The 16,554-nt window shown below is 40.1% G+C and overlaps 1 protein-coding gene across 2 annotated transcripts in view; it reads left to right on the forward strand.

Annotated features, from left to right (window-relative positions):
• The first annotated feature begins 611 nt into the window (after nucleotides 1–611).
• Nucleotides 612–16,554, forward strand: part of ripor1 (RHO family interacting cell polarization regulator 1) — a 91,417-nt gene continuing 75,474 nt past the window's right edge. For both annotated transcript variants that reach the window (XM_034084900.2, XM_034084901.2), the window contains exon 1: nucleotides 612–879. In XM_034084900.2, coding sequence (XP_033940791.1) covers nucleotides 861–879 — 19 coding nt within the window. In that variant the 5' untranslated portion in view covers nucleotides 612–860. The remainder of the gene's footprint in view (nucleotides 880–16,554) is intronic.

The raw sequence follows: 16,554 nt of genomic DNA on the forward strand, positions 1-16,554 counted from the left end.
TGATTGGTCAGCTCGCCCACTCTGTTCTGATGAGTCCACCACCGTTACAGCGGAACATCAGTGATTATGTGTTACAATGGCGTTAGCAACCAGAAAATGACACCAGCAATGACAAACAGATGAGAATGCTGCATGGGGTCTGGGTGCCGTGTTGGCGGGACATTGCGGGGCTCGCTGTTGGAGCAGACAGTGTGAGCTGGCTTGCCAGATTCACCACTGTAAAACCTTATTTTGTTCACTATTACCCAGAACAACACCCTCTTAATTAGTCATCACTTTACTTTATCTGTGTCAGCACAAAATTAGCACACTAAGTTTTCCATTCCCCCGAGGTTCTTCCTCATAAATAATGTGTCATTAATTCCTCCAAACTATTTAAAGCAGCACAAATGAGTTCAGTGCAGTGCACATGCAGTAATGCCGCTCAATGTTAGTACAGATGGATGTTGTAGGGTGGCGGGAGGATGTTGTGTGTGTGGTCCGAAACAATATGTCCAGCAGGGAGGAGGGGCAGGAAAAACCGGTGATGTCAGTGGGGAAGAAATGGAGGGAGGACCGCCTTGCTTTTTCCTTTTCCTCCTCCTCCTCCCCCTCCTCTTATCATTGTGTCAGAGAGAGAGAGGATCAGTAGGTGAGTGGACGAAGGATTACCAACTGTGACACTGGATATGGGGAAAGGGAAAAAGGGAAATAAATCGGGAAAGAAAGAAAAGTGAACCGAATGCCCAGAATAGTGAGTGGCTAAAAGCAAAAGGAAAGTTTACCAACTAGGAGTCCACTTGGAGTAAGGACTGGGAGGTTGTTTCTGGAACTGGGTGGACCCCTCGCTAGAAACACTTGACGACCACCACCACGGCACCATGTACAGTGGATATGGAGGTATGAAGCGGTGCAGCTCAGTCAGACCAGCTTAACTCTAATCATTAACTCTGTTTGTCGCTGGTTAACAGGTTTGTCACTTATTACGAGTTGATGGATGAACTTATTTTGAACCTAATATGTTTGTCAAAGTCATGTGATTCAATGGAGGTCCCTTCCTGAACATGACTCTCAGCCTCAAATGTATTTTTCTAGAACTTTTCTTGACTTGATTGAATTGGTCAGTGGTGTCAACACAAGAGTTAATTCTACAAATAAACAAATACTTTTTTTTGATATACTTTATTATACTTTTTGTCACTCCTCCTTAAATCACTATGCCAATGTGAATATGCCACAACACATAAGGGTTTAGTCAGGCTGAGTTTCCATATCTATATCCATTGTTGAGAAGTTTGTGGAATAGTCTGTTCATATGTATTGAACTGAGGCTATGATTATATCTTTTGATGAGTCTTATAACTTCTGACATGACATACAGTTCTTAGTTGTTGTTCCTGTTGTCCACACTGACTGTGAAGGGATCAAGAGGTTTGGTGTTGGTGCAATAAACAATTAATATCCATATACAATAAAGTTCAGCTGGAGCTAATATGAGGCTTTAGTTTGTTTTTTTCGAAAATTACATTCTTTGTAAAACAATCATTGAGAAATCCACATTAGATCTGTCTTATGCAGACTGCTGACGCTAAATGTTTGTTTTGAAAATCTATCCATACTTGCATTACAATAACTTAACAGCCAGTATTGACAAAGGAAACAATTACATTGATGTAACTTGTCTTAATTTTTTTTGCAATAAATTAATATAGTTTTTTTTGTTGCTTTTAATTATAAAGTTCACTTTAGTCACACTCAAAAGAAGACAACAATGTTATATATAAGTGTCTATACAGCTTTTGTTACATAATGCCTCCCTTGTCTCATCAATGACACATTTTAATGCTACAAATAAAATGTACGACACATTTTGTGACCCCTCCCCGTTCTCCCCAAGAGTTATCCCGTTTTCTGTTCAATTATTAACACTGTGACTGTATGAATGACAATGGTCAAGAAAGAAGACAACGGCCATGGTTAATGCCATGCAAAACAATGTTCTCCCAATGGGATTCATGCTGTAGAAATTAATATTATGATGAAGTAACCATGACAGCAAGTACAAATGGAGGAAGTGTTGAGTTTATTGACAAAATCAGCTAAACTCAGCAGGATTCTTTATAAAGAATGGAGAAAGAGGAAATTAGTAATAAAGGCGGTCTCTGTCATAGCCTGGCTCTTAAGGTCTGGGCTGTGAATGTATCACTAAGTTGGTGTGTGATGTCCAGAGTTGGGTGTAACGCGTTACAGAGTTGATCATCATCGTTACCAAGTAACGCGTTACTGTAATAATATTACTTTTGTCGGTAACGGAGTAATGTAACACGTTACTTTTATAAAATCGATTTGATAGCTCTAAGGCTCCTTGCTGCTGACATCTTTAACCTCTCCGACTTCAAATCCAGCCATGTTTAGACTGTTACATTCACTCATGCAGCTGCGGGTTCCTTGTAACAGCATTTTAAGTAACGTTACAAATCGTTACTTTTATAAAATCAGTCATAATCACACTGACATACAAGAGGGGTTTCCGCCGCAGGTTTATATGTACGTAATCTGCACGTGCAGTGCTGCGCGTGCAGTGCTGCATAAACATGGCTGAGTCAGCAATAATTTTCGAGGGGTGGAGGTGTGCCCATTATTTTGAGTTCGTCCGAAGAATAGACAGGAATGTGACGGTGAGGTGCAAACTGTGTCCAGGCCAGAAGCTGTTATCCACTGCTGTAAACACCACGTCAAACCTCAACAAACACCTGCAAAGAACACATGCTAAGGTGACGGGTAATAGCTAAGGACCCCCGAACCCAGAGTGAGGATGTTGTGAGTGCGCCGCCGACCCCGAAGCAACACACATTAGAATTTGGAGGACCGGTAGCAGAGATGGACAGGCTTGTAGCATCCTTCATAGTAGAGGAAATGTTGCCCATTTGCACAGTGGAACCACCATCATTCAGAGATATACTGCGCAACATACAGAGAGCAGGAGACAGAGAACAGCCACGGTCAGATAGGAAAACATTCAGGATCTGGATCAGTCTTATGCGACAATGGAAACTGAACTAAAGAGAACATTTGAAACTTTAGCAGTCTGCGTGATCTGCCTGTAGGGAGGGGCGGGCTGCACTGCGAGTAAAGTAACGAGTAAAGTAACGAGTAAATTAACGAGTTACTTTATGTAACGAAGTAGTGTAATATATTAAAAAATGTTCATGTAATATATTACTTTTTTTTAGTAACACCATCTCTGGTGATGTCCTTCATACTTTCTTAGTAACCAGCAGCTCATTTGAAACTAGTTATTTACTGAATCAGCTTAAATGGTTTTCCAGGAAACATCTGTATGTCAATGTAAACAGGAAGTCAGCGCAGCATTACACACTAAACATAGATTCTAGAATAAAGTTGAAGTGGTCAGTGACACAATAAACTTAACTGCCAAACTTTTGCTTTATTAATCTCGACATCAGATGTTATGTGACCGTTTTAAGCTACGTCTAAATGTTTATGAAATATGAATTTGTAATTGTAACGTTTTATTTCGTAAAATGCATTTGCAGTTAGTACAATCCAGAGATCAGGATCTGGGGGAATATGGTTATTGTTGACAATTCCTCATCATGAGAATATAGTTCTGTCACAATTATTACATAATCACATGGTTGCCATTATTTTTAGCGACCATTTAAGTGATCGTTTTGCTTGATTGTTGGATTCCACAATGAGAGGATCTTAAGGGAAACAATGTAGTTGGATTAAGTGTGGATCCATCTGGATATTATTGATTTAAATGTTGGGATTATAAAACTTTTGCAACTTGCATTACTAATATTCATGACAAAAGACAATGCTCTCATCATGTGTTGTTGTTTGTTTTGTTTACTCTGTGCTAAAATTAATATAAACTACAGTATTAGTTTCCTGGCAGGTGGAATATGTATGCAATATGCATAAATAAAAAACAATAGAAAAGAGCATTGAAAAATTGATAATTCATATTGCAGAGCATGTAAAATCATCAGCATGTTCCATTTTAAGGAACTGCCAAAATAAAAATTATTTTCCGTGGTTCTTCCTTATCATCGTTATGTAAGAATACACACTTTGGGAAAATACTCCCTTATATTGTATATTTGGCATTAAGTAGAATATGTTATAACTCAGCAAGACATGTTGGCAGCTACTGTGTGAATATTTGATATCCACATCAGCTTTTTGCATTGGTTGTTTCCTTTTCTTGAGTATGGATTTTGTAGCTTTACTTCTCTGCATAGTGTCATACCCTTGACACACATAGAGTGGTTTCAAAACATTGGAATAAATAGCCCTACTCCCTCCATTTCAGTTTAACAGGAGCAAATAGAGCTTGTGTTTACAGTGAGGAGTCACCATGGGTGTGGGAAGGGGGGGTGCTGAGGGGGCTGCAGCACCCCACCTGTTGGCGGAGAGTTGTAACTGCAACGCCAACAAGTTCACTAAACAAATCAATAACAAATGTTTTATTTTGAGTTACTATTTTTGAGTTAGCATTTTAGTGTAAGCAGTCTATAAAAAGCTTCACTATATAAGAGAAAGTGATCATGCGGTGTGCTTCTTCTGTTGCTCTGCTATAGAAAAGAAGCTCGTCAGTGCAGACAAGATCAGGGATGGGAGTTTTGTGAAAGCAGGGTTTAACAACTGGCGAAAGGCAGGGGAAACATTTAGGCAAGGCAAGGAAAGTTTATTTATATAGCACCTTTCAACACAAGGCAATTCAAAGTGCTTTACAAAAATGAAAGACATTAAGAAAATGGCATTTAAAATCAGTCATTAAAAGATAATAAAATAAACATTCAAATAAAAAATACATGGATAAAAGTTACAGTGCAGTTTAAGATGTGAATAGTTTAATTAAAAGCATTTAGGGAGCATAATAAGTCCCATCAACACACAGGCCGTCAACAAACTGGCAGCATTCAAACGAACACCGATGAAAGTGCTGCTCTCACAAGCTGTTGCTAAAGGCCAAATTACTGCATTTAATATGACGTTATTATACAGGGCCGCCCCTCCCTACACGCAGATCACGCAGACTGTGGGGGGCCTCACCTCGTGGATGGAGCCTCGTTTTGCGGAGGGAGCCTCATCTGAAGCGCAAATGCGGCGCACCTACAGCCCCCCCCCCCCCCCCCGCTAATGCACCCGCACCCCCAACTCTGACTGACTTCCCGCGTCCCTGGGAGTCACATTCAATTTCACTATCCTTTTCCTACCACGACTGTTAGAGTTGTTGGGTTTAAGTCAGTGTGACAGCTACATTATATTACCATGTTAGTGGCATTTGGTTGTGTAGTTAGTTAGCATTGTTGGATTTTGCCACAAAAACTGGTACCACTGGAGAACCAACACTGGAGCAACAACAGTTTATCGCAACAGTAGAAAGTCGTAGCAGAATTAGTAGCATCAAGATGAAGTGGCAAAAAGTTGCTAGACCGCATTGGCGTTGCTGAGAAAAGCAGTGATGTAACCTGTTACGGCATGACATAGCTCCTCTCTGGTTGGTGGAAAAACTGTGAATCAAATAAGCTCCAGCACGGAACTAGAACATAACTCATTTCGGCAGAGAATAGGTTTTATAAGGAATGGGACCAGACATGTGATATACAGAACATATGTTGTTATCTATCTGCATGTTGATGGTGACTCTGACAGCAGGATTCCTGAGGCTTTGTTTACGCTGGGGTTCATCAATAAATTGTTTATGTAACTTTTATTCACTTCTTATTGTTTAGAATTTAGATAGAAGATAAATACAGTAGGCAGGACGGCTGTTGCGTGTTCTGTAGGAACTAGACTTGGGAACCGGGGGGTCGCTGGTTCAAGTCCCAGACCGGACCAGGTATGGAGAGTAAACTGGTCTTTTGACAGGTGCCAGTTCACACCAGTAAGACACCAGACCCCCAAACTGCTAAATACTGCGCGAGTGGTGTTTTCTACATGTGTCTAGGGTTGGGTACCGAGAACCGGTTCCGGTTCGGAACCGGTTCCAACATTTCGATTCCAACGGTATCATTTAGAAATGTGAATTTCGATTCCTGAGGAAATGTTTCTCGCCGCTCTCCGTAGCCTACTGCATGACTGCAGCGGGGCGGGAAATGTAGCGTTGTACCTACACTTCCTACAGTGTAACTTGAGACCAGGGCCGGCCCGTCGCACTGGCATTATAAATGTTCGCCTAGGGCGCCAGATCTGTGGAGGCGCTGCGCTGACAGCTCTGGGAGAAAAAATAAATGTTTTGACCGTTGGTGCTCATCCTAATTTTCGGCCTTGATGTAACAACATTCATAATTAAGTAAATGTAACACCCTTTTCATCCCGGTTACACTTTTCATTTGCCCTGTACGATGGGCGCTGCAAGTGATGAAAATGGGGGATGTTGGCTTATCTGGCAACCGCAGCTCACGAGGGTGCACTGGAACCGGCGCTGTTGTTATTAGCATCTGGTGCTAGCTGCTCTAACGGAAGAAGAAGAAGATGTTTCTACAATGATGTGGAGGGAGAGTCCTCTCCAGTCAGACTGAGAGGCTGATAACTTCAGCTCAGTGAGGTAAAGGACTCTCAGTGTTTAGATAGTTCACTTTAGTCAGTTATCTCAGTGGGTCTCAAACGTTTTGATCACAATTTATGTAAACACATATTTCCAAGGCACTCCTTTATAATTATTGGGATAAAACAGGTTTGAAATCATTCCAATGTAAACTATAGGACAGTAAACCAGACATATCGTTTTAAACTGGAGAGATAAAAAAATATGCATAAATAAAATAGTAAAATAAGATATGAATGAACAACAAAAATAAAATGCATTACATGTAGGCTATTTGTTATTTAATTATTCAAATGTAAACCGATCTTTTTCATATGGGTGTTTGGAGTTGTACCCCCTAGATCTAGTCTCTAGTAATTCTGCGTGTGCACCAGATTGAAGCATTTTACTTCAAAATGTTCAAACATTTCTTCCCGGTATGCCTGAGAGGCAGATATGCTTGTTTTTCTCAACAAGAACTGTTTTTAAAAGTTGGACTGTTGTAGCTTCAGGGGTTCTCAGGTTAAAGTTACATAGCAGTGAATATAAACAGACTGATTAATGTGAATATTACTTTAAACTAACCTGTGTAAAAGTTTCTCGAATAAATGTAATTTTTTTGGTGGAAGAAGCATGTATCATTTTTTTACCCTGCCCCTCAAAGAATCGGAATCGAGAACCGTTAAGAACCGGAATCGAAAAGTAGAATCGGAATCGGAATCGTGGAAATTCAAACGATACCCAACCCTACATGTGTCTGACGATTAAAGAGGATTTCATTCTCTATTTAAATGTCCAAGTTTATAGATGCAAGGTGTTAATAACTTGGTACATAAGTCTCGTAAAGTAACATCTTTCTAACTCCCCACTCCCACTTGAAACAGTTTATCACCGTTTGTGCAGCCGGAACTTGAACAAGCTTCAAGCTATTTCTTAACATATGCAGTAGCATTTTGCAACAGCTGTAAACACACTTTATTCTGTAGAATCAACATGCTTCCCATATAGAACACAGACATGAGATTGATAACAAATCTTCTGAACTCACTCTTGGAAAGAAAAATAACTAAGTTCATTCCCCAAAATGCTAAACTATCCCATAAGGGTTTGGGAATATTAATCACTTATCAATTCTCTGTATATACACTTATTAAAATTGTTGTCAAAGTTTCGTTATGATTCAGCTTCATCATTTTATGTTCAGATACTAGTATCCTTTTCCTGGAAGTGAGAGATGTAGAGGGAAACTGTGGGATATTCCTGTGACTCAGTGTATCCATGCACCGCCCCAGTCTGTTCCTGACCCTGCCCTCCCGCAGGATGCTACTCCCTGCTGGGTTTCCTTTTCCTAAAGACAGTAATATGAGGGAGGAAAGGGCCTGGAGTTATGAAACCAAACCTTATGTACATAATGTGGAAGGGGGGGGGGAGGTGAACACGAGCTGTATGAAATAGTTGTGTATTAAAGGGAGGAAATTATAAATATTAAATGAAGCATTAATGATCCCATCCCGCATGAAGCCTTATTCTCGATAACAAAAATCCTGGGATTTTCCAGGGATATTCTAGCGATCTTCCGTATCCACCGGGCCCATAGAGCATGTGCATTTGCGTTTTCCTTAAGCAGCCATTACAGGCGTTCTCAGCTTAGTCAAATTAATGAAGAACTTTTTTAGGCTCTAATTATTTAAGTAAGGGCTAGAAAAGGCACTGGCAGGTCATTGTTGCTTTTCTGAAAAGTTAAAATATTTAGAGAGCACAAAGCTCTCGTAGCTGCTGCACAAAATAGACGAAGCGGTCAGAAAAAGAAGCTAGTGCAGTGCTTTTTCTGGAGGCGTCAGCAGGCGCTCTTTTCTCATTGGAATCAATTGAAAAAAGACACTGAGGCTAAAGTGTAGTACCACCATTTGGTCACTACAACAATTTGCCTCAACTCCGGTGACTCCCTTTTTGCACAATCCAAGAATGTAGTAAATCCTTTTGTTTCACAACTAACATGGATTTAATGCCATAGAAGTATTTTGGAGTTTATGGGCAATCCCCTAAATGTTGATGACCCAAATAATCCGTTGATAATCCCCCAAGTGGACCTGAATCACTGTTTTTTTTCAATGTAACACAGAATGACACCGTCGCAGGCGTCGCATGTTCTTCCACTGCCACCAGACAGACGGAACATGAATGTGATGTTTTTATGTCAGAGACAAGGAAGAATTAAATTAAAACTTTAAAGGGGACCTATTATGCAAAATGCACTTTCTGATGACTTTTATACATAAATATGTGTCAAAAACATGGAAATGTGATTCATTTGCATTAACGTCTGTTATACATACATATGTGTCCCTCCCCGGTGTGTCAGGGAACTCACAAAGTGTCAGAAAATAAAACCCTCGCTCTTTTCCTCTGTACCCAAATCTCTAAAAACGGGGTTCAATGGAGCTCATCCAGATTAGCGTCCGATATGACGAAATATCAGAAATGCGGACTCACAGAAAGGTGCTATCAGAAGCAATGCCCAACTGTTTTGGACGTAATATGGTCTTTGTATACATTAGCAAGCATGCTAACACTCAGAGCTAACGCAGTGCTGCAGAGAACATGTGTAAAACAGCAGGAATTAAAAAAGGAACTCACCTTGTGGTAAACCCGCAAGAGAAAAAGCATTTGAGCTCCATACTGTTTCAGAAATAATCCTTGATGTTGTTTGGAACATGATGGCATTTAGTCTCGGAGGCATTTGGCTGAATGTAAGTGTAATTCTGAGCAGGCATTAGCTCCACCTCCTCTTCCACCCCGAATCAGCACTTTAGTAAAAGGGCTAAAACAGAGGGATGTGAGGGATGTCTGAAATGCATGATCTGTTACAGTATCATGTCTTTTATATATCTGAGACCCATAATATATGCCTACAAATAGCATGATAGGAGACCTTTAATACTTGTAAAACATAAGACTGATGTAGGGTGATATCTTTTGGTTAAAATGAGCCAGAATTATATTAAAAAGCATGGAAAGCAAAGTATTATTATCACTGCTAGACTATAAACACCATCATTGACTAAAGTAATATACCAAACAGCACATTGTTGTTTGCTCGATGAGTGATGTGAATAACTTGAGACTTCAAAGCTAATTCTCATACATCCAATATCATTTATCCCGTCTGAGCAATTAGAGCAACTGTGCCCAGAATGGCTGAGTATGGGTTCTAAGAATACATATGAGTTAAATAGTTACAGTGATGTTCAGCACTTTTATTACTGCAGTTGTTAGATATATTGAACTGCAGCATTATTTATGAGCTGAGGTCCTTATTGATGGAATATTGTACACTGAATTATGAGATACGTGATCTTTTGACTGCCTCTGTCCAAATAATCAGCCTAAAGTATACATCTCATAGACCTGTGATAGATTTAGGCAGGAGCAGTTAAACTTTAAACAGACTGTGTAATCATTATAGCTGGTAGACCCTTCACCCATAATGCACCACACTGCGTTACCAACAACATTAACCAATGCTGGTGTTGTTTTTCATTTGAACCGGACAGGCTTCTGTTGCCATGGAACTCTGAGTACGTTGGGATTGAAAACATGTTGTTGTAGCATAAATGTTAAAGCTGACCGATGTCATCGAACAGCTGGTATCTTCTCAGATACCATCGCTAATGACAGAGAAATATATTGTACTCGAATTAGTGTGTAATGGCAGATATGCAAACAAATTGCGGTACATATATTTTTTAAAAGCTGCATTTGTTTATCTGTTGTTTTAAATACCACTCTATATTATTTCACTTTTTTATTTGTAGGTATTATTCATAAGATAAGTTATATTTTCAGTTAAGTTAACCCTCAGAAATGTGATTATAAATATCATTTTTGAAGTGTCTATCATGCCACATCAGTTGTGTTTTTACTGATAACATTTGAGCAATCTAGCAACAGATCCAGTGATGTTGGTGTCTTTAAAAAAACTCTTTGGATATGGATACATGTACACATACAAGCATAAGAAAACTTCAAGACAGTTTCTGTACGGTAGTATTTCTATATCCCCATTCTTAAAGCACTGATCAAAACTACAACATATATTTGCTCTGCTACATTGCATTCTAAAATGCAAACTATACTATGAACTATGAATGTGTTTTGTCATTATCTGGAAATGTACCTATTTATTGGCAAGGCTTTTACGACACTGTTATATTTACTAAATACCAGCACACATTAACTCCAACAGATCTCTATTGATTCAATCATCAACACTAAAATGTAAATCAACCAAATAAGCAAAGCAAACGTGTCTTTACTAATCATGTTCTCACCAAAGACGATATACCATAAATATAATCAATACGTACCATGCTTTTCCTAACCCGTTATTTTCATTCATCGACATTCCGTTAAACTCTGAAAGATTAAGTCTATAATATTGACCTCAATGCAGTTAATACAGTGTGCGGATCCAGCTACCTCTATAATGTAGACTGACAGATCAGGGGCCGGTTTCATCATGGAGTTGTTCCACACAGATGGAAAACACCATTCTGTTTGCATGTTTGACATGGACTAGGACAATTATAATAGTAATACCATATACTGTAGTCAGTAGGGATGTCCTAGTCTACACCCATAGCTTTATTTCATTTATCGTTATCTACTTTATATGCACCTCCTAGTGTGATCTTTTTTATCAGCATATGATTTGGGCAACATGCTGCAGTACTCTTCCTATTTTTAAGTGTGCGTGTTTGAGTGTGTGTGTGTGTGTGTGTGTGTGTGTGTGTGTGTGTGTGTGTGTGTGTGTGTGTGTGTGTGTGTGTGTGTGTGTGTGTGTGTGTGTGTGTGTGTGTGTGTGTGTGTGTGTGTGTGTGTGTGTGTGTGTGTGTGTGTGTGTGTGTGTGTGTGTGTGTGTGTGTGTGTGTGTGTGTGTGTGTGTGTGTGTGTGGGGCCTGGCTGTGGTTTTCCAGAACGCTCTGGGAGAGAGAGGCCAGAGAGCATCAAACAATAGGTGTGGTGTCCCACACTGTCACCACAGAGGCGTGTGGAAGGCAGAGTGTGTGGCACCGAGCCACAGTCCACAGTGTGTATGAGAACATCAATAACAGAGGAGATGGTGTGGCTGGAATCTGTTGTTATCATTGGGCAGGAGTGGACCACTGTTTGCATCAGGTAGGGAACACAGAATACAGCAGAGTGGGACACACACCTTTCTGACGGGATATTAAACTAGATTGGATGCTGACAGAAAGTTAATGAAAGTCTAATAACTTTCAGGCCCGAGATAGCAGACAGGACAGGGGGGGCAGAATGTGCCGACTACCACTGCCCTGTCTGAACTGGAACTCTGACATGGAGCCCTGCATGCTTGGTGCTTTACATTAGGGTGTATGTACTGAATGATAGTACAAATACACACCTCAACTTTGGAATAATTGTTCATGGGTTAGGATCAGGGTTAGAAATAAATAAAGTAAACATGAAAAGGAGCCTCGTTTGCCATTGTTTCACTGTAACGTTGAGTGTGTGTTTTCTGTGTGTTTGTGTTTGTACATGTTTTTGTGTTTATTTTGTCCTAGATGACCAAATATAATTTTGCTGCCTATGCTGGACAATGTAGTTAATTGTTTACTATGCTATTCCAGAAAGGGGTAATAGAAGGGGGATTGTTTATTACAAATACAGCATTATGACAATCAACTTAGTTCCGATGTATATTCAAATATGACTGTATTAGCTAATTGAAAAGTTATTGTTTGGTTTACCTAACTAAAGTGACCTTCCAAACGTAACCAAACCAAGCTTTCAGAATGCTCTGTGTGGATACTTGGTTCCGTGTGTTCTCCAGCACGTGTTGAAGAGCAACCGGGACTGTAATGTACTCAAATGTTTCCTTCATTTACAGTAAAACAATGGTACAGCACAAAGGTGGACTGCAGTAGAAGAACAAAGCCACAGTCGTGGTACTTTGTTGAAACCTTTATATTGTCCGTACAGGTCATGGTGTTCTTTACTTGTTTGGTTGGAGGCAATTAAGAAAGGTATAGAGCAGCGGTTTTCAAAGTGTGAGGCGTGCCTCCCGGGGGGGGCGCCAGAGAGCTTCAAGGGAGGCGCAGCGTGAGAAAAAAATAACAAGAAACAGTGAAATCTAGCTTGTTAACTTCAGCTAACTTTATGCGAGCGGCAACATGGATCGATTTTTAGTGAAGTTACCTAAAGTGAGAGACGAGACAGCGTCTGGCAGAAAACGGATGACCACGTTTATTTGAAGCGCGGTCTTTCATGGACCGGTCCTGGCAGGGGCGGACTGGCCATCTGTGTGTTCTGGAGAAGCACAGAACGGCCGGTCGTCAGCGGGCCGTTGTCGGCCGGCACCGCCCTTTATTTTAATTTGAATAATACTTACTTTGATCAAAAGTACATACAAGTACAAGTTCATACAGATTATCCTTGTTGATTACACAAAATTGATTGGTTTAAATTGTGTACAATGCTTTTGTATTTTCCCCCTTCGATTCGGAGAAACAAATACTTTTGCGGAGTTTTGGATGTCAGAAGACACTGCACTACCCATAATCCTCAGCTATCATTTGGGACTCCACCATGTGCTTTGCTTGACAAACCCTGTGATTATTCCTCAAGCTCTGTGATTGGATGTTTGAGTGGCAGTGCGCAAAGTCTACGCCGAGCGTCAAAAAGCACTTTGAAATGGAATGAAACCCATCGACGGCACACTATCCAAAACAGGACTCGAACGTGTCCTACCCCCCCCCCCCCCCTCCCTTGGGTCACAGGCAACACAATAAAACAGATACACAGAAAAAATGGTGCAAGTAAATACAAAAAGAAAAATAGGAAAATAGGAAATAGTGCAATAAGAGTCTACAAGTGATTGGAATATGATATATTAGATAAATAATGTCTATGTAGCAGCCAGATGAATGTTATGGATGTTGTTTCAAAGTTCAGGTGTTTAATAGTCGTATTGCATTCCTTTCCCTGGCCACATCAACCAGCTCTGACTGGGGGATCCCAAGGCGCTCCCAGGTCAGGACCCATCCTTCATGACCATAGGTGAGGGTAGGAACGAAAATGGCCCGGTAGACAGAGAGCTTTGCCTTCTGGCTCAGCTGCCTTTTCGTCACAACGGTGCGGTAAAGCGACTTCAGTACCGCTCCCGCTGCTCCGATTCTCCGGCCCATCTCACGCTCCATTGTTCCCTCACTCGAGAACAAGACCCCGAGATACTTGAACTCCTTCACTTGGGGTAAGGACTCATTCCCTACTTGGAGTGGACAGTCCATCGGTTTCCTGCTGAGAAGGTTCATGGTTCTCAGCTGATTAATGCTGTGAAATATAAACAACCCTTAAATCAGACTTTAGTTACACCTGAGTACAATTCAGTGAAGGTGATTGTCAAGTGCCAACAAGCAGGCGAGATATTTGATAGTTGGTGCTTGAGAAGACAAAACATGTATCTGCAGATCTCTATAAAGTATATTCATTACTCGTTATTCTCTAATCGTTCATTAAAGACATTATATTATGGCTATTTTGCACATCCCTTTCAAGATTTCAAGATTTTCTAAGGTTTATTGACATATCATTTACACAACTACAGTGTGGTTACGCAATGAATGAAAAACTTGGGTCACAGGTTCCTCAACAGTGCATTACGAGACATCTATAAATATGTGTGTACCTCCACCATTAAACTGTCATATTCTGCACATTTCGTATTCTATCTACATACATCTTATAAGAGTACAATACATATGTATAATATCGGTTCAAATAAGTGCTTCAACATAGTTAACATTGCAGGAAAGTTGATTGTCAAGTCCCAAAACAAACCATGCAATATATTAGACTTTAAGTACTTTGTCAGACTTAATATTTATCTGTACATACCCCCAAAGCTTTTTGCTTACATGTATTTAAAAGAAGGCCTTAACCTAAAGTATTATTTAATGTTTTAATAAAGCCTAATTAGTTTGTCTGTTTTACACATCCTCCTATTAATATCTTTGGATGTCCTGCACTAAACTGTTTTATTGTAGATATCACTTACAGTATCTTCTTGATATTTTCTATTCTATATTTCTATCATTGACCTTCTACTTTCCCCCTATAGAACAGACCTTAGGCAAGGCAAGGCAAGTTTATTTATACAGCACCTTTCAACACAAGGCAATTCAAAGTGCTTTACAAAAATGAAAGACATTAAGAAAAAGACATTTTAAACAGTCATTAAAAAGCAACACAATCTACCTGCATTGCAATTACTCTAAACGTGTAATAACGTGCTTTAACCAGTAGGTGGTTTGGGTTAAAAAACTGTCAAGTTTACAGTGTTAACAAAATAAAATATACTGCTGTTTCCGGTTTAGTTTACGACGAATATATTTTCTTATTGTTTTGATATTTGTAAAACAAAAGCGATGGAAAAACCCACAGCAACACAGAAAAGATGGTCTTAACATGACCCAGTCGTCTAGTTAATAAAAAACAATAATATCAAAACAAATGATTACTACTAACTTTATTGTGAAATTAAAACAGAACGGTAAAATAATAGTTTCCGGTCTATTCTGAGGCCCGATCTCTGTAGATAAATAAAGAACTACGACAGATGTGTAATATTTAATGCAGCCGAACCATTTAATACAGCATTTCTGTTTTATTGCATACAAAAGCATTGTACAGAATTTAACCCAATCAATGTTGTATAATCAACAAGGATAATCTGGTGTTTTTGAGTTGATGAGTCGTGCAGATATCACTGTAAAATCAATCGACAGTAAGGAGAATACTTACTTCCGGGTGTAAAATCCTCCGTTATCCAATGGGAATGGACGCTCACATTGCCTTTAACTGCCGCCGACATGGACCGATGCGGTGCTTCCCTGAGCGTCAAATACCGCCGTCGATGGGAATACATTGCAATCACTTGAAGCTGAAGGAGACTCGGCACGTCACAACTGCACGCCAAAGGACCCTGACCAAGCGTCGCTATTGGACAATCAGGGAGTGAGACTGTGTTGGTGGTATAGGTATTTTGACTAGCAATTTTGTTAAAGTGTTTTGTTTATTAATGCTACAACATAGTGTTTCGTTTATTAATGCTACAACATAGTGTTTCGTTTATTAATGCTACAACATAGTGTTTCGTGAGGCCGTTGTCGTTGTTGGGTGAAAAGCAAACAGCTGTTTGCTGTGGAGCGGGAGCGCGCTCGTTCACTACAGACTTTCTCACCACCTAACCATTCGCCACAATGTTTTTAATACCAGCGGTAACCGGCCAAGCGCCAGGCAAAAAAAACAATCTTTAAATAAAAGAATGTCACTGGAGGAGATAAAGGAGAATGACAGGGAGTATGAGAAGAAGAGGGAGAGAAAGTTTCAGCCACACTGGCTTGATCGATGGAGTTGGCTTCAATATGATGCCAATATAAACAAGGTCTTTTGTGGGTCTGTACATCAATGCCGACCTATGCTGACAAGTAAGTGAAGAGTAGAACATATAAAGGTATATTCGCTATAGGGAAATGTCCCAGCAGTTTAGGATAATGAAGGTTCTAATCTAATTAGGGATGCTCTGAAAGATCGGCCGCCGATCGATATCGGCCGATACTCACTCTCTGCCGATCGATCGGTGCTCTCTAAAAATGCAGATCGCAAGAGCCGATCGCATGACGTAAAATACATGACACTTTTCTCTGTGCGTGGCAAAACAAGCTCGCCAAAATGGCTTCACCGGTCTGGCAGTATTTTAAGGTGTCCGAAAAAGACAGTAAAATAGCGGTATGCAACGTGTGTGAAGCAGAAATCCTGCAGCTCCGCCCGCTGTGACGGACCGGTGAGCGGAGCAACACACACACGACTAAGAGTTAGACCTAACACACTTAGCTATTTTATCTACCTCTGGAACAAGCTAAACTAGTTATACATATATTTATTCTTCACTGTCGGGTCACTCATTACTGGATCAGTGAGCTGCATGAGAT

Source organism: Pseudochaenichthys georgianus, chromosome 6, assembly GCF_902827115.2.
Source record: "Pseudochaenichthys georgianus chromosome 6, fPseGeo1.2, whole genome shotgun sequence".
Lineage (NCBI taxonomy): Eukaryota > Metazoa > Chordata > Actinopteri > Perciformes > Channichthyidae > Pseudochaenichthys > Pseudochaenichthys georgianus.